Consider the following 19,158-nt stretch of genomic DNA (forward strand, 5'->3'; position numbering starts at 1 on the left):
TGTAGGACCCTATTGCAGCAAGACGTTTGTATGCTTTACAATTCCTGTGGATGTGGTGAAATGTTCATACACAATCACAAATTACATAAGAAAGCCAGAAAATTCTGTTAATGCAGATCAAGTAAAGAAAATTTTAGCAAGAGATCGTTGCAAGTTTTGATACATAAGGAGACACATGAAGTACTGATAGAACATTCCTAATTTTACTAGCTCCTGGTTACGCTCTAACAAAAAAAATGTCTGCATTAGAGACACTAGGTCTCCAAGTAGTTGTCCATACTTAAGATAACTGATGTTTCATGATTAAGGCAAAGCTACAAAAGACATTCCAAGTAGCAGGAACGTATCTTTTAAAAAGTGTGCCATATTGTAACTGCAGGGGACAGGGTCAGCCGCTGTAAATATTTTTGCATTCTTTTCTTCATAAAAGCCCAAATAAACCTCTTCAATTCTGAGATGCACTACAGAGGCTATATTAGTTTTCCTGATATCTTGGCAGCACAGTGGTTTATGACTATTAATCTTACAGACAATACTGCTCAGAAAGCAAAAGAAGCATTTATACCACTCCGCTTATACTGAACAAATACTGTACCTTTCTATATATCCTGTAGACGTTCCTACTAGACCATCAAGTCTTTCCTGAAGGGCTGCAAGAATCTGAGGATTTTGCATCATCTGCACAGTCAACTGCCGAGCTAAATTAAAAAAGAAATTTATGTAAGTGCAAAGTGCATCTTTTTGACTAATCTTGAAAGAAAAGTTACTTAAATACTACAAAAGAGCAGTAAGTTTACTATATATACACTTGTAAAAAGAAACCTAGGCAAAGAAGTATTTCAAACACCTCCATTTTGGAAGCATGGATCAAATCCATACTCTTCTGAACATGGAAACAGCACCTGGATTAAAATAGCCACTGTTCAGCTAGCTGAGCTTTTTTGTTAAAAGGAAAGGTTTTATATGATGCTCCTAAAAGCATCAGTTTTGCCTTGACTGCTTTTGTTTTGAATTCATTAAGTAAAGGCAAAGTAGAAGAATTTGTGCTTTTACTTTGAGAAGGGATTAAAAACTGGAATTGGGATTTTCATTCCATTTTAGGTAAACGGAAAGAAACTAGACAGTTTCAGATTTAAAACTGCTTTACAAATTTATGTTTACTTAATTTTTCCTGGAAAATGATATATTATTCATTAGAATAGTCTGACACATTATTGACTACAGAATATCAGTACTAGGTCCTTGAAATCCATCATTTACATCATCTTTAGAAAGCACTTTGTCCAAATGAGAAACCTGTTTCAAACTACAAGGTAGAAGTACATTTAAAAAAACACACAAATTCCTAGCCTAAGTGTTCTCATTATCCATATTAACATCAACCCTTTTACTTCTGCTCAAAATCCACGCCTCAACCTGCAGAAGTAAATTTCATAAATTCATATTAAAAAATATGAAGTTATGATCGGATTTTATCATGCTGTTTTGCTTTCTTCCCCCTATCCTCAACATCTATAGATAAGCAAACAAGTACTTTGCATTCCTTATAAGATACGAGGTTTATATAGCATTCTTCTGACACCTTCAAATTAGAGTGAAGCTTTTGAAACCTTCCTGACACACAAAGCTTTTGGAAACAGCGTATCATTTTCCATTTCTATGCCCTTCACTACAGTAATCACATAGAATCATAGAATGGTTTAGGTTGGAAGGGACCTTGAAGATCATGTAGTTGCAACGTCCCTGCCATGGGCAGGGACACCTTCCACTGCACCAAGTTGCTCAAAGGCCCGTCCAACCTGGCCTTGAACACTTCCAGGGATGGGGCATCCACAGCTTCTCTGGGCAACCTGTTCCAGTGCCTCACCACCCTCATGCTGAAGAATTTCTTCCTTATATCTAGTGTAAATCTACAGCTCTTTCAGCTTAAAGCCATTACCCCTTGTAAAAAGTCCCTCTCCAGCTTTCTTGTAGGCCCCCTTCAGGTACTGGAAGGCTGCTGTAAGGTCTCCCCAGAGCCTTTTCTCCTCCAGGCTGAACAACCCCAACTCTCAGCCTGTCCTCATAAGAGAGGTGCTCCAGTCCTCTCATCTTCATAGCCCTCCTCTGGCCTCGCTCCAACAGGTCCATGTCCTTCTTATGTTGGGGGCCCCGGAGCTGGACACAGTACTTCAGCTGGGGTCTCAGAGAGTACAGCAGAGGGGGAGAAGCACCTCCCTTGACCTGCTGGTCACACTTCTTGTGACTACTCTCTTCCACTTTTATGTCCTAGCACTGAAATTACATGCTGAGTTTATGTTTCAAGCAACATCCAATAAAGCAGTCTTGTTTCTCCATAACTGCAATTAGTTTATATTTTAGCAGTAGAAGCTGTAATCACTTCTTAGAGGTACTACCTCATATTAGTCAACGCTACTCCTCCTGTTAAGGTATTTGCTTTTTAGTCTTCCCTATACACTTAAAAGCCTACCCAATTGTGCCATTGGAGTATATTGCCCGTTATTCTTTAATATCAAATCAGTATGCACATAATACACATGGTATGCCAATGCCAACAGCCACATCCCCTCAAACTGCAATCCAGCCACATATTCTGTTTTGCAAGTTCTTGGATCCATGAACACTGTATTTCTTCAAAGAGGTTTCTCCTAAAAGCTGAGTGCTTTACTTAGTGTCCACAGAAGGACCTCTGACATATTTAAAAATGGAATTATCTAGATTTAAAAAAGTAAATCAGTAAAACCTAAGGAAAAATTGTGCATGAAAAAAATACTAGAAAACTAGACAAGCAAGAATTACAGATACAAGAGAACTGCTTAACACTGTGTCAAGTTTCCCTACTACTGAAACATGTTTCTGATTTATAAAATCTAATTTCCCTCCAAGATTCCTATAGTATAATTTCTCCTCAAATCCTCATCTACAATAGCTGGGATTAATCACTGAAGATATGCATTACTCATCTCTAGGTTCCTTTGGGACACCTGAATACTTTCCATTTAATTATTGTAAGCTGTTCTTCAGCTGACCAGTGTGTTCCCCAGAATTTTGCAATCCAGTTTTGAAAACACTTTTTTTAAATACATACAGCAAAGCCTCTAACATTATCTTGAGCAAAATTATCCTACTTTTCTTTAGTGTAATTATTCTGTTCAAGCAATCACATAATGTGGCACTACCAGCAGTCCAAATCACTTTATTGCAGAGATTATTAGTTATTTCTCTTTTGGCTACTTGCTCTTCAGATTCTATCTGTGCCCCAATCTTTAACTACAAAGCATGAGAAAGACTGTTCAGCACAGACAAAACAAGTATTCTGATACATGTTCAGGTTTTTTTGTTGAGGGGAAAAAAAGAATTTATTGATTTTAAGAGTGGTAACACTAAGCATGATTTTTGTTCTGTTCACAGCCAAACAACTCAGCAGCAAATTACCAAGCAACTGATAAAAAAAAAAATGAGACACACACACGTATGCACCCGATTTTTTTTTCTACCTAAAGCTTCACATTTTAAAAGCTTTTAACTGTTGTTAGTTTTGAAAGAATCTAGTCACATACCCACAATAATCCTTTCTTTTCCAATTATACATCCTTACAGGTGGCCAGCACTGACTGAACTGGTACTAAGCATGACTAAAGTGAGTGACTGCAGACAACTAATAATAAAAAAAAAAAAATCACACAACTGGAAAAAAGAAGTCCTTGCTTCAGAATTTAAATACAGTTGTGCATCAGCAGTTATGTTTTACCAATTCCCATTATTTTAAGCAGTAAAATCCTTTTAACACATTAATTAGAAAGCACGTATGCAGCTGCTTAGAAACCCTTGTTTTCAACATTACCTTTGCTGTTGGCATCTTCACCAGTTTCTTCTTCTTCTACTTCTTCAACATCCTCCATATCCTGTTGATCAAGTTCAGACTGTTCTTTGCTATTAGGAATATTCAATAACAGGATCAAGAAGTTAATTTTATGAAATACTACAATGAGCTTAAAGAGCTCAAGTTAGAAGTCATACGGGTAGAAGCAAACTGTTGCATCAGTTTTGAACTACAACAAACCAGAAATCTTAACAACCAAAGCCAAATTTGTCTTCATAGATTCAAGTTTCACATTTGACAATCTCAGAACATTTTAAAGAACTAGCAGCTTTCCAGAATTTTGAAGATTCCTTTTTACAAAAGAATTCCTTCAGCTCCTGTTCACACCAACAAGGCAAAGGCTCCTTCTGCTCTACACATCCTCTTCAAGATGTGCAGGCCTTGAGAACTGAGGGTAGGTCCACCTAAACTATACTTCAAATGCCGTAAAATATGAACATTTGAAGCATAGAAAAAAACTATATACAGTGAAACAACAGTAATGGTCAGTGCTATCCTGTTTTCCCCCTCAAGAATTCCAACTAACATACTAAGTTGAGTGGTGCCTTGTCCCAGTTTTACATTTACTTACAATTAAGATCTCAAATCCATTTGGCATGAGCAACTCAAGCTCTTCTCCCACATGCTATAAACCTCACATCTTAACACAGTGCCAAGATCACTACCTAGACCCTGTCTATCAAGTGCCTGGAGATCACAGCCATCTGAAGTACAGCACAGGACAAAGTCAGAGCCTCAGTAACCCACAGATTTTACTTACTTGTCTATGTCTGCCATTCTCCCAGATTTCAAACCCTAGAGGAAAAAAACAGAAATATAGAAGAGCAGCATTAGACTTCACTTACAAGGTCTACAGGCAAGTGCCATAATATTAAAAAGGAAAGAAACACAAACCATGTCAGCTTTAAGAATTAGGATAAATACATATTATAGTCTAAAGAGGGACGTATCCCTCATGCACTTTTTGTGCTCTCACTCTAAAGCATACAGAAATACTGAAAAACTTTGTTCTGGTTTAGAACCAATAGATCTACTCACATAAATTTAAGTAACAGCAAAATGTCATGTTGCATTTTGTATCATAGGACTGTAATAATATCACAGATTGAAAACTAGTCCTGTCTCAGTATAAAATTGAAACCTGGGAAAAATTGAAGCAAAAAGGGTGCTAGAACCCTTTTGGTAACTGTTCACTTATTTCCAGCATGTAAAGGCAGACACAGGATACTTATAGCTATACCAGTTTCTTTTAATATTAAAGATGCATTTTTGTGTATTTATTTTTGATCCCAACTTTACAAAACCAATCCAAGTAGTTCCTCAGAATACGCAGAGAATTGCAACATTTAAAAAAAAATTGATGCCAAGTGCCAAGCTATTTAACATGACTAATTTCCATGTCCTGAATGATCAGAATTTTCTTAAGTATCTCAGTATCATCATAAACACATTCCAGACACAGTAACTAGAAACATTATACGTTGAGACGATTGTCAATCTTGCATACCATGAAGCACCTATGTTCTCAAATGTATTACAAGATTAATAACATTTTCCACCAGCAAAACAGTACTTAGGAGTCTAGTCTCTAAAAAGATGTTTCAGGCAGTTGAAGTCAGAGACAATACTACACACAAGAAAACACTGTCCCACTACTGCCATCTTAGGTCCAACGGTTCAGGAGACACCAAGTACCAGGACTAATCCACTGTCCCAGGAAGCATTAAGAACCACTGCTTTAAAGTTCCCATTTTAGCTGCTGTCCAGTAAGCTAAATAAATTCAAGTTTTTTCAGGAAGTTCAACTCTTTATAATGCATTCCAATGAGAATTTTAGTCAAAGTGTTGGAGGTGTGTGTTCCAGAAAAATTGAAAATTGCGTTCAATGCGTCCAAGTGTGTAACACAAGACCAGAATCCCAGTAAGATCAGGACACTAACAGTCAATATGAAGAGACATGTTAGAATCTAAACTTCAGAATTTAACGTCTATGTTCTCTGTAGGTATAATCAAAATATATTTCTCTGGTGTCATAACTACTTCCCAATAATTACATGGGAAGGAAGTATGTGATGTCTTCATTTAGGACCACAGCTTTACAGTGCCGATCAAGTATTAAGGAAACTGCATGTAATCAAAAAGGTTCAATTCCCTAGTATGCACAAAAACTAGAGAATCAACTACTTGTTAATCTATTTCAAAAAATACAGTATTTACTATCAAATAGAATGGCAGCACTACTGTAAAGCAAAGGACATCAACAATTCATTAAGAAATCAAGGAGTTCCAGTAATATTTTTGACTCAGTTTAAATTTTTCAAAATTCAGATCATGTTTGCCTGTCTTGTGACTTCAGGTTTACACATGGATGCAAGCTGCCTATGTAACAATTCCAAAGAGTCTCCTTTGGATACCATTCTCAAAAGATAGCATGAACTGAAGACCTATGGAAATTGAAAACATACTACAATTACAACTCACATTTAGAAATCTCCGCATTTCTTGAGCAACATAACAATTAGCATTATTTCTGATTTGCAAAAGATTTTATCCATGCAAATTATACAACTTTTTCCTTACGCATTTCCTCTTAACTGTTCTTCATGCAGGACCTTTTCAAGGAGACTGGTAGTATCACTGTGCAAAAGAACACGAGATGCACAGTTCACCTGCCTTTCATGCATTTCTATGCAAATGTGACAGTGATCACATTCACAAACTATTATTACTCCTTGCAGAGACCAACATTTCATCTCTCCATTCTCCCCAAAAACATCTTCACTTTCCATAAAACTAGAGGCAGTTCTTTCAACAAAGGTGTGACCAGTGACAACACAACCCCTTTTGCGGTCTCACCAAGCCAGTGGGCTAGATGAAACAGCAGCTGAAACACCTTAGATACAGGTTTGCTGAAAGAGACCCAATTCTACTATTCATTTAAACTTTTTTTCTAAATGAGAACATGAGACTGGCTATGACCAAGTCACGCCTAAAAACTTTCAGAAATATCCATCCCATCTCCAACACTGGCCATTAGCAGATGCCTAGGAAAAAAAGCAATTACATGGCAAGAATTCCCCTAGAAACTCTTCCAGCTTTCAATCACATTCAGAAAAAAAACATGTTGGCTCAGGGAGTGCAGGTATTTGACAATGTCATAATAAGTTTTTATTTCATGAACTAGTCCTCATCTTCCCTGAAACCATGCAGGTAAGCTAATGTTATCACTCAAGTATCAAAGCACTAAAATCCTGTTTCAGTTGCAACATTCAGCTCAGAAATCATAACTAAGTCAAATTTTTCTGCACTGGGCAACAGTGTGGCAGAGGAAGTTTCACCAGCAGCCTGTGTTCTTGAATTCCGCAGTGTGCCCTTTTTTTCACCGTTCTGAACAACCACTTGTCATCAGCAACCTTCATCCTTTCACTGTTCACCCCTCTTTCCAAGATCACTTACAACCATGCTGAAGGCATTCATCTCATTACAGAACCCTGTAGAAGATCAGCGTCTGCCTCTCTCCTCACTGCAAGGGGCAGTTACTCACCCTCTGCTTCCTAGCTTTTAACCAATCCACACAAGCACTGTATGTTTTCCAACTATGGCCCAGTTTATTCAAAGACTTTGGATAACATTCTTCAAAGATTTTTTGGAAATTAAAATAGACTGTATCAAGCAGCTGTCAACTTCAGAGCCTTCCTCCAGTGTGTTCCTATCTGCCTCATCCCATTTTTCCTATTCTCCTTGCATCAGTCTTTTCATGTTTCATCCTTTAATCTTCCCTCAACTTTTTACACAACTCAGTATCAGAACATTTGCAGTTGGAACAGTTCTGCAAACTGAGGAGATACTACTGTTTGTCATGACACCATCATCTGCCAGCTCTAGACAACAGTTCTTGTGTGAGAAGGCTACAAGGCACTATGCCAACAGAACTACATTGGCAGACATTTAGACTGATCTGTGCAACCCACTAGCATGGATATATAGTTGCATCACATTTGTTTAAGTAAATGACAATAAACTAACCATAAGCTTCTCTGCAAACACAGTTCTACTGGTTAAAAACTGTACAGGCAGAAGACCACTGAGAAAACACATTCCTTGAGAGCAAACAGCCTCCACTATTTTTGCACCATGCCTAATAAAAGGTCCCAGTCTGGTATCCAGTGCTTCTGATACAATATGTACCACAATCAGTAATACTAAAATACAGTACTATTTATTTTGCAGTATCTCCCCAAAACTAAATCTTTGGATATAGTACTCATATCACTCAGCTTTCCACAAGAAAGACGCAGCCGTCCTTCCCAGTTCGTTTCATAGGTCCATTTAGGATTGTGAACAGCAGCTGCACCTTGGCACGTAAGCAGCAAGAAGCATTCACTGGTGTCGTTCCTTGAAGTAGTCCCTGGGAGATACCAGTTCACCAGTTGTCAGTGCAGGATTATAACAAACCTGGCTACAGCTGATGTGTTACTTGAAGCCTCAGTGTCTAGGTGACACTAGGGCTTTGGGTTGAGATACTACTTAGAGTCTAGGCCTCCTGACTGTAAGAAAAGGCTTATGAGTACCAATAAAGGTAGCCTCCTCCCCTGTTCAAAAGCAGCAGGCAAATAATCTCCTTATTTGTAAATTTTTTTATTTCCCTGTTAAACAGCTACAGCCAGTAGCACTGCATTATGGTCAAATACAGAGGTGCCCGGAGGCTTCAGTTAGAATGTTTTGCTGCTCACTGTAAAAATTCACGTAGGAAAAGAAACCGTTATTTTATCTTTGCAGGGCTTTAAAGAGAATGCATAGGAAGTTCATGCTACAAAAAGGAAGCAAAAGCACAGAAAACCAAGCTACCATGCAAGTTTTCTAAAGGCTGAAGTTTAAAACCTCATTCTTACAGGTAGCTTAAGCTGGATCACAAGCCTGCCTGCCATCACAAGGAACATGTTCTTTTTCAAAACGGAAAGGTTAGGAGACTCTTAATCTAGCACAAGCTTGGCCAGTTTTGAGTGCATCCTGCAGAATTACTAAAAATTAGCAGAACTCCCTTGAAAACTTAAATCTTACCCAAACAGTATGAAAACTTGCTATTTTCATGATGTTTAAAGGACACTTCACCTCTTTAATCTGTCATGTTTAAGAAATGTAGTTTGATACATGCAGAAACTAATAATGATATTGCCATGTGTTCATCCTCAAGTTACCCATTAGTAAGCTTTCTGTTTTCAGGGGTTATTGTTTCTTCACTAAGTAATTTTGCTCAAGCAAAGACAGAAACACAAGTGGTAAATATTCAGCCCTTCCCAGTCTTTCCTTTTTTCCCAGTCTGCCTTTATCTACAGAGAAACCAGTCTGAGTTTGCACAGCAGCACCAGCCGTGTTACAGCTAGGACACAAATGCTCTGGTGAGAAGCCTTTTCTTTTTGAAGATCAGCTTTAAGTAAGCATGCCAGTATTAGATTACCCTGACATCCGCTCAGCCTCAGGAAGACAGGTCATGGTGAGGTGAATTAGGAGTCAGCTGAGGAGGCAAGACATTCCTGAGACACAGTTCCGCCAGCAAAACAACAGCTTTTTTGCACAAGCCCTAAGGCTGGCAGGCCTCCAACAGATCTCAGCTGTTCAGCATCTCTGTGGATATGGTACCACACACAGTACCCATCCCCTCCCATTCAGGAAACATCATTTCCCCTTCTCTAGAGGAACTGCTCACGCAATTAGCTTGCAATAGCAAGTAGAAGAAATTTCTCAAGTAGTTCAAGGGACACAAATGGACTTTTTGAGGACAGTGGACCCAAGCTACAGCCAAGCCTTGTTTACTCGCATCTTTAAAAGAAACCTACCCTTCTGCCCAAACAAATTTCCTCAGTAGTCAATTTAGAGCACCGCAAATAATCAGCCTGTCCATAGAATAGCATCTCAGCCTCTTTCTGTCTCTGGCAAGCCTTGGGCAACTGAAAGCAATACATTAACAGAAAATACCTAAAACAAACGAGCCCTATGTGGGATTAAGAAGCTGCAACATAAAATAATAAAATAAGTGGACTAAGTCAGATGTCAGTGAAGAGAGGACCAGCTGGAGGACAGCTAGCTGTATAAAAAAATACCAGGATTAAGTCCTGTAAGCTATTTGCAATGCGTGCAGAAACCAAAGGTGCCAGACAAATGACATCATACCAGCACAAGTTCAACTCTCCCTACAGACTGGGAAACTTGAGAGCAATATATTCACTGAAAGTTACTTGAAACTGATGTTATTGCCTAGCTTTCCAGGAAGGTAACTTGTAACATTTTTCTTTACATCATCAGTATCAAAAAAGAAAATAAAAATTAAAATAGTAGTGTAGAGATTCATCAAAGGATGCTCTTTGACTGCAGATGTTTAAAATAATTGTTAGGGGTAGTTTGGTTAAACCATCAAGTAACTTTAAAGAGCTCAGATGCTTTGTATAATGCAGTTTCATTCACATCAATGTCAGAACTGCGTGAACTGTTTAAAAAGTGCACAGTACATGGCATAGTACCAAAAAATTTGAAGTATGTAATTCTAAGACCTAAAAAACCATATCAGTCATTTCACAACTGTTAGTAGAAGTATGGTACCAACCACCAGGTAGGAAAACTGTTACATGAGAAAGGATCACACAGTTCAGTAGTAACTAGGAGAGCATTTAGCTCTTCTTCAAAAAGAAGCAATTGAAGAATCTATCAGATTAAAAAATGCCATTTCAAAAGGAAATCAAGCAGAAGAACAAGCGTTTCCTCTTTACTTGTGTGATCAAATTCATGAAACATCTATTATCATTAGTATGGAAATTGGTCATGAAACAAGGGCATATTGTGGCTATCATTAACATGGCAGATAAGCAACACATTACAAACAGATTATATCATATTATGGAAAAATATGTCTTCTCAGGAAAGCTGAAGGTCAAAAAAATTAATCTCAATTAAGTGAGCAGGGTAGTCCTATGCTAGAACATCAAGACACCACATCTATTTGATGAAAGACATTATAAGCCACTGAACTCTGCAGAGACAATTTCCTTTTATTAGTGCCTCAAAGTTCTTTTGTTAACAAAAGATTTCTGACTGTTAATGTAAGAGAGCAAAAATTGGCAAAATTAATTTAAATTTTCAAATCTGGAGTAGATAATTAATATTGTCTGCCCAAATACAAGCACAGACAACAAAAAGTATGAGGTAATAAATGAGATAGTACTAATATAAAAGCTATCAAGGTCTGATAAAGAGACTAAGGAGCTCATGGTCAATGGAAGCAAGGAATCCAGGTTCCTCAATACAGTAACAAGAAGGTGCCACTGGACCCTTTCAGTAACTCAAACCCTTCGGTTTTGTTGCAATTTATCATGCAAGCACCAACTCATCCACTATGTCCAAAAGACATGCATAGTCAACAGCAGAAATGCCAACTGGCATGGTGATATATGGGAATCTTCAGCAGAAGCTTGAGTAAAGTCTTCTGGACCAAGAAGAGAAGGATAAGAAATTCAGATGAGTAGTGGTGTTTCACAAAACATACTCAGAATGTTTAGCTACATGCAAACACTAAATTGACCAAGACAGGAAGCACTCAGATCACCACAAGGGAGATATGCCCTCTTCATAAAGGGAACACCAAATTTCTCTGCTGAACAGTCTTCCAGTAAGCTAAAGCCAACATAACTGGCAAATGCTGCTGGAAAAGTTTATTGTGGTTCTTCCTTAGCTACACATACCCCCTTCCTTTCATCAGCAATGTCTGAACGGCTGTAAAGTTAAAAAGTGCTAGGTATTTCCTTGTACAGGGCTAGACCTGCAGTTGCATAGGTAATAGCAGGGCCAAGAGACAGAGGCTGCCACAGGTGAGTACCTTAACTTATGAATAGCGTTAGGCAAGTTTGAAGTTACTGTGAAACTGTATGCTACAACATCTTACCTTGTGATAACATAGCAAAATTCAGAATCTGGCTGTAGAGACTAAAAACACTAAATCATGATAATGTTGAACCAAGTAACACAACACAATTAATTGAAACTGTCTGCTCTCTCCCCTTCAAGTGCTTTTTTTTGCTTTTCTTAATAACTCCTGAGGTAAAGGCACCAACTTCAGTCATTTGCCAATGCAACTATTTCACTAGTGCTTTCAGGCCTCAGCACAATACATGTTACGGCATGAAAACACAGATTTTCCACACTTCAACTTTAAAGTGCTCTCCAACTTGCATGAGAAAGCCAGTTAAATGATAGGAAAAACTCAAATTCTTCAAAACAAAACAGAACAATCATATATATAACTAAGTTAGTTATACTAGTTACTAGTAACAGCAGGGCTTGTGTTTATTCATGTGGAAACACTTTTTAGAGCTTTCCCCTTAATTTTTAAATTAGGAAATGAAGATTCAGTCAACAAATACTAAATTCCTCTATTTTTGTAACATTTTTATTGAGTTTTAGGTAATGCCTGTTTACTCTTGTAGCAAAAGACAGTCTCCATAAGGAGAAGGAAATAGACTACAGAATTAAAATTTAAAATCAGGGCTGAATTATATCTACATGTTTGTCTCTGCTACTGATCTGAGCTCCCTGATCATGTTCTAAAAATAGGGTAATTAACACACAATGTGGCCTTTGTTCTGGATGCCAAGATTCTGTAGCAGAAAACCTACCAATTTCTATTTCGGACAATCTTTCATTATTAGAAAAGTAATCCAGAGGTTTAAACTCAAATCTGAAAAACCTAAACAAGGATTTTTAATTTTTTTTTTTTAACAAACTAATCAGTATAGCTTGTTGCAGTTTCTCCTTTCCATCACTGATAATGGGAAAACAACAGCCACCCTCAAGGGCTGAAATCAGAATCTTCATATATATAAAGATCTTTAAAGCTTCCTAATAGTCTTTCTCTACACAGTTCATGTTGGTACAAGTATTCATTTTGGTTATGGTTTCCGTAAGTCACTTCCAAATGAATACAGATGCAGAGTTTTAGAAGTATTTGTAAACATGTATTACACCTGTAGATAAGAACTTGAGCCAAGGTACTTCAGCCGTATTTACAAAGTGATCTTCATAAGCATTTTCTTGTGAATTTCACTTAGTCATGCTTTTGGCACCGGCAGAAGTACCCAATACTTCTCTAGCAGTGAAGAAGGTGATAAAAGAATCAAGAGGCAATGTCATGAAGATCTCACCAGTTCAGAAATAGCAAGCACATTTCTGATGATACTACTTTGCACATGCAAGGAACAGAATAAAGCTCTTTTACCAGCTCATAGTTAACCCATCCAAAGTCAAGATGAGCAATTTCCAAAACTGGAGTATCAAAGAATTAAGAACTGCTTAAAAGGGTGATCCAGCAAGGCAAAATAAATAGGACTAAAATCTAAAGTAACATATATCAAAAGAAGCAATTCAAACTAATTTAGAATTCAAAAAGTCAAAAAACTGCTGTGCGAAGACACAGGTGTAATTGCATGCAGCCCACTGAAGACTTCTATTCAATATGCAGAAGTAGTCAAGATCTGAAATGAACACATGATGACTAAAACACACAATGCAAAATATGATCATTATATACCTCCATGACACATCCTTAATAAAAATGCTGTATTCACTGCTGAACATTGTGGAAGAGAGGAAACAGACCAGTTCAAGGCCTAGCAACATGAATACCTGAGGAACAGAGGCAGTTTAAATCTGAGATTAACAGGGAGAGGGGAATAATGAGAAGTGACACAACAATACTGAAGTTAAAAGGAAGTTCAAAAAGATCTGATTAAAAACTGTTTTGGATGTAAACAATTAATTCTTATTTCATGTTCCCTCCTGTGTCCCCCCCAATTTAACCTTTCAAATGCTTAAGCCAGGTTTTTAACTAGAGACAGAACTAAAATGAAGCTTTCCCTCCATGGCCAGTCATCCCACAAGAAACATGAATGAAATGCCCCTCCTTTGAAACATCACACATTAAACATCTAGAGAAAGCAGCTGACTGAACTAATCTTACTGCAGATTGTCAGACAAGACAACAAGCATTTATGATTCTAACCCGGGTCTTAGAAGCCTGGGGGTTTGCTCCACTCCAGATTTCAGGTACTTGCTTAGTCCAATCTCTCAACCAGAATTTCCAACACTTGAAAATGAGAATCATTTTAGTATCTCTCAGGTTTTGGGTGAGGGCTGCTTTATTGTTTGGTTTGATTGTGGTTTGGGGGCTGGTGGTGGTATTTTTTTTACATAAATGCCAAATCAGCAGCTGAACACCACACGGATACAGGTACATCCAGAAACTGAAGTTTCCATATTTAAAAGTTACTAAGGATAAACTGGTAGTATTTTGTTCTAAAGTCTGCAAAGATCAGGTGAGGTGCAAGTGCCTACTCATCACTGCAAGTTAAGGGTTGAACTACGACATCACCCTTGTCAATTATTTCTGTGCAGATGTACATTTTAGCACACATGCAGCCCCCAAATGCATCCTGTGTTTTCCAATACTAAAATCTAAACAGCTTTCCATCTAGGAAAGATCTCCAGTCTAACCTTTGACAGTAGACGAGATCCAGCTTATGTTTTGGTAATATGTAAATTCATTAAAAGGATTAATCTTTAGGGAGAACATAAATTACCTAAAATCTTAAATAATTTGTATTTTAAAACTAAATATAAAGCATCAAATGTAAATTAGCAAAGTCTCCTTTTCTTCTCTGAATGCAACTGAAGTTTTAGACTGCAACATATGCAGTCTTCATGAAAACTTATGGTCAAAGTTATTAATAAATACACAAGGCTGTATTCATAATTAAGATTTTTCCCTTTGCATTACCTTTGTTGCATGTAGAAGCCCTCAAAAACCTTACGCATTGCTTCCAAATAGCTTAATTTTTCAGAAGGTCATCAAATGAATCCTCAAGCAACTTCTGTGATGCCTTCCAGGCATGTCTGGTTTTCTACAAATACATTATGACACCAGACCTACTCTCTAGATTAACAAAGTTAGGTGATGAGGAACTGCACTAACCTCTGAGCTGCATGAGGATCAGCTAGATTGAATTAACTTTAATTATAATCACTTTTGAGCTCAAAGTAATTTACAATTGAAAACTGACCTATAAGCATTAAATCCATCATCACAACTGTTTCTTGGATTAAACACCACTTGTACAACACTGTTCTGCTCTATTATTTACTAGCTGGTTTCCTAATGAGAAGTTAGACAGAATGCAGTTGCCCAGACCAGAAGCTAACTCAGAAGACTCCTCAGCTTTAGTAAAATACAACCAACATTAAGAAGTCTATCTGCAAAGTACTATCATCCATATAAATGCCTACTAGTACCACACAAATACCAAAGCACTACCAGTCCATGGAAAAACCCAGAGCTCAAGTTCAACTGAATGTATATACCAAATGCAGAAAAACAAACAGGCATTTCAACAACACCTACATCTCAATTTTCTGCAAACTGTCCAATTTCTGAAGTTTACCAAAGAAATAAAAATCGGACCTTTAGTCCGAGATACAGCATGTTTGTAGGTGTGTCACAAAAACCTGAAGATGAATTGGATTACAACCATATTAACAAAAAGCTATAGATAACAGAAACATGTTCATTACATCCATTGGTCTACTGGAACAAACTGGCTTTCACAAAAGGATTTGATCAAGTATTCAAAACAGAAGATGCTTGTCTTATTTCCCCTGAGATTTTTCACTACTGAAACTCAAATCCTCAAGCTATTTTATTCCCCAAAGGAATACAATCTCTGCCACGACAAGTTAAGTTCTCCATGTTACAATTACTTCAACCTCTAGGAGCTAAGCGAGTAAACAGATTTATACCAATGCGACAGACAGTACAGAAGATCTGGAGCTCTGTCTTAAAGAACACGGTCTCAGCCTGGAAGACTCGGGTCTCACTCAGGGTCGTGAAAACTCTGTTAACAAAGCTTCATAACATACATACCCACAATGCCTTGCTTTCAGTTTCACTTGTGCACACACGTTCATTGTCAGTTATGCAAGAAGCTAAGAAAAAAAACAGACCACCCATTTCCAGGGTGCTCAGTAAGCAGATCATCATACAAACCCCCTGCCTGCTCTCAGGAATAGTTTTTGAGTTAGGTAGGGACTAGGTTAAGCACAAAGATGGCAAGAACATTACTGTGCTTGTACACACACAGCACTGCAGCAGATCCAGCACTTTTGGCACTTTCTGTAACAGCGGGCTGGCTGCATAGATGCAGCATAGTACTTCTGCGCACTTCCAGCAGTCCCAACACTCACTTCCTAGTCCTGTGAATGTCAGAGAAGGACCAGGGGCTCTGAAAAAACACCAGATCTACTACCTGTGCACAAGACCCTCATTCTACCATCCTCTGGCTTCAGAAAACAGAACACATGATATGCCAGACCTGTCACAAAACACAGAAAAAGTGGAGGGAAGGGAGACTGCTAATATATGCTACTCTCACAGGACTAAGTGGGCCACACAAGCAGAAGTTCAGGTATCAATGGCCTATTCTAAGCACTTACATCAACGTTTCAGGTACCTGAAGCCCTGAGCGGCCTAAACTTTTGTATGGTCCAGAGGCATCCAAGTCACTCAAATTTCAATGTAAATAGATTTTAAATTCTATTTTGCCCTAAGAATTGAGATAACTTCGGGATTTACAAGAGTCTGGAAGCCACTCAGCTTGCTTCAATCCAAGGACAGTGCCCTTCTCATCCTTTAAGGAGTTTACCATTGTAAAAGGAGCACAACAGGAAGCTACTAACAAGCTACTAACAAGCTACTAACAAGCTACTAACAAGCTACTAACAAGCTACTAACAAGCTACTAACAAGCTACTAACAAGCTACTAACAAGCTACTAACAAGCTACTAACAAGCTACTAACAAGCATTTTTGTCAGAAAGTACCTACAGCTATATACAGCTTTATGCCTTAGATCTTCTCTCAAGCTTTATTTCATGACTAAAATGAAAATAATCAGGCACTATCTCTTGTCTGATTAATGTACTATCCACTAGAGCAAGAGTTAAAATCCCAATGGAGGGGGTGAACAATTTGTCACACCTTGCACACTCAGTGCCCACTTCTTTTACCTTCCTCAAAGGAGTTAGAGCATGAAATGTAAGTATATCTCCATAAGGCTTCAAACACCAAATGGACACGCACAAAACTGCAATGTACTTGGAGATAAGCTGTGGGAGATGCTACCATATTATTACTATACACAGTCACTTGAAAAAAGGTTTGTGTCTTCTTCTGCAAGCAAATAGGGAAGGTTTGGTATTAAATATTGAAAGCCTCACAAGTATTGGCAGTGTAAGTCCCCCAAACATCCAACATAGAGTAGATGGGATACGTTTTATATGCAGATAGACACATACGAATGCTAAACATGAGCCACTACTTCCAATTGTAGTTACTAGATCTTTCAGGTAGTCTTCCATCGTGCACCTCCTGTATCTGCTACTGTGGACAACGGACACATCTCCCATCAGGAGAAAGGCAAAGGCCTCCTTTTGGGTGATACCAGCTAGCAGGCACCCAAACAAGCGACACGCTGATCTCCAGAAAGCCGAAAAATGCTCTTTCCCGAGGCAGGAAGCAAGAGTTGCCCGTCCCCTGGCCGAGTCTCTGGGTCCCCCTGCCAGCAGCGAGCAGCACAGCACACCCTAGCCGCGGCTCCCCGCACGACAGCGAGAACAAGGCGCGGGAGCCCGCACAAGGCCACAGCGCGCTGCCATCCGCCGTCCCCCCCGCTGCCCACCCTTCCGCCATGTGTGCAGCCACCACCCTCCCCATCCCGCCCGGCCACCCCCGCCGGCGGCCGTGCCTGCCCGGCACATAGCCCCCCCCGCGTCCCTCACCGCGTCCGGACACACACACACCCGCTCCTCCCCGTGCAGCTTTCCGGCCTCGCCGCCCTCCCCCTCCCCGGCAGCGCCGCTGGCCCCGCTCCGTCCCCACGTGTTGCCGGGCAGACCCGCCTCCCCTCAGCGCCGGCCCGAGCCGCGCGGCCCGGCCTAGCCCGGCCCTGCCCCTCCGCGGAGCGCGGGGGACGGCGGGGAGACGCGCGGCAGGGGGGAGCGGGCGGCGGGCAACGCTCCCCGCCGAGGGGCCGGGCGAGCAGCAGCGCTGCCGGCGCCGCCCCGCCAGGGAGAGGCTCGGAGCGGCGCGGGCACCGCCGGCCCCCCGCGCCCCGGCGGCCGAGGGGCCCCGCTAGGCCAGGCCGGCACCCGCGGCCCCCCCGCGCGGGAGCGGGGGCCGGGCGCCCCCCGCTCGCTCCCCCCCTCCCCCCCCCCCGCACCCCCCAGCCCCGGGGGCGCCGGCGGCCCGCGGCGCGGCGCCCCGCCCGGTACCTGCGCGGGCCGGGGCTGGCGGTGACTCAGGAGCGAGGAGGAGGCGCCGCGCGGCTGGCGGTAAAAAGACCCGAGCTCCCGCCGCTCGCGCTCATATAGAATTAACGTCACCACGTAACCCCCCTCCCCCTCCCCCGCGCGCCCCGGGTCTCCTGGCAACGCGCGCGCGCGCACTGGCTCGCGCCGGGCGACCACCTCGGGCACGCGCCGGCCGTTGGCCGAGGCGGTTGGGGCCTGCCCGGCGGGCGCCCTTCCCCCGCTGCCTGCTGCCGCCGCGCCGGGTGGGACGGGACGGGACGGGACGGGACGGGGCGGGGAGGCGCAGAGGGAAGGCCCGGGCGTGTCATCCCCCGGGACGTGTGTCCTCTCACGTACCTCGGGCTGATTCCTCGTCCCCGCCGACGGCCCGAGGGGAAAGGCGTGGCGGTGCCGCGCGCCTGGGTGGCACCCCGCCCGCAAACCCACCGGGCGCTGGAGCCGCCCGGCCTGGGCCGAACTGTGGCACCCGGAGCTGTTGCCCCGCTTGGTGGGCCACAGCGTGGGGCAGAAAGCACCTCCTCCCCGCCGGGAGCCTGGCGAGGATGGACCTGCCAGGGAGTCGGGATGTGGTGCTACCCCGACCACTTTAGCGCTGCTTTAAACCTGAACTGGGAGGGCTTCTGGAGGCACCTGAGCAAAAATAGCAGCAGTTTGTCAAGTAGGTAGAGACTTACTCAAACAGGTAAACCCTATTCACACAGGCTACGGGTACCACAAAACCACAGTCAGCACCAGCTTGCCTTAAAAGACCAGGCTGAAAACCATGGTGGGTCAAATGCTGTTTCATCAGACTGTAAATCGTTCCTGCCTTGGCCAGGATGGACAGCCAGAGGCAGGAACAGCTTCAACCCTCCCATTTTAACTTGCCGTACTT

General features: G+C 41.2%; 1 protein-coding gene across 2 annotated transcripts in view; it reads right to left on the reverse strand.

The window, feature by feature from the left end:
• The window catches only part of NAP1L1 (nucleosome assembly protein 1 like 1), a 32,478-nt gene extending 14,164 nt beyond the window's left edge, over window positions 1-18,314 (reverse strand). For both annotated transcript variants that reach the window (XM_059817319.1, XM_059817318.1), the window contains exons 1-4: window positions 18,246-18,314; window positions 4,644-4,678; window positions 3,845-3,933; window positions 596-698 (exon numbers count right to left, since the gene is read on the reverse strand). In XM_059817319.1, the coding sequence (XP_059673302.1) occupies window positions 596-698; window positions 3,845-3,933; window positions 4,644-4,660 (209 nt within the window). In that variant the 5' untranslated portion in view covers window positions 4,661-4,678; window positions 18,246-18,314. The remainder of the gene's footprint in view (window positions 1-595; window positions 699-3,844; window positions 3,934-4,643; window positions 4,679-18,245) is intronic.
• Window positions 18,315-19,158: the final 844 nt, after the last annotated feature.

Source organism: Gavia stellata, chromosome 4, assembly GCF_030936135.1.
Source record: "Gavia stellata isolate bGavSte3 chromosome 4, bGavSte3.hap2, whole genome shotgun sequence".
NCBI classification, from domain to species: domain Eukaryota; kingdom Metazoa; phylum Chordata; class Aves; order Gaviiformes; family Gaviidae; genus Gavia; species Gavia stellata.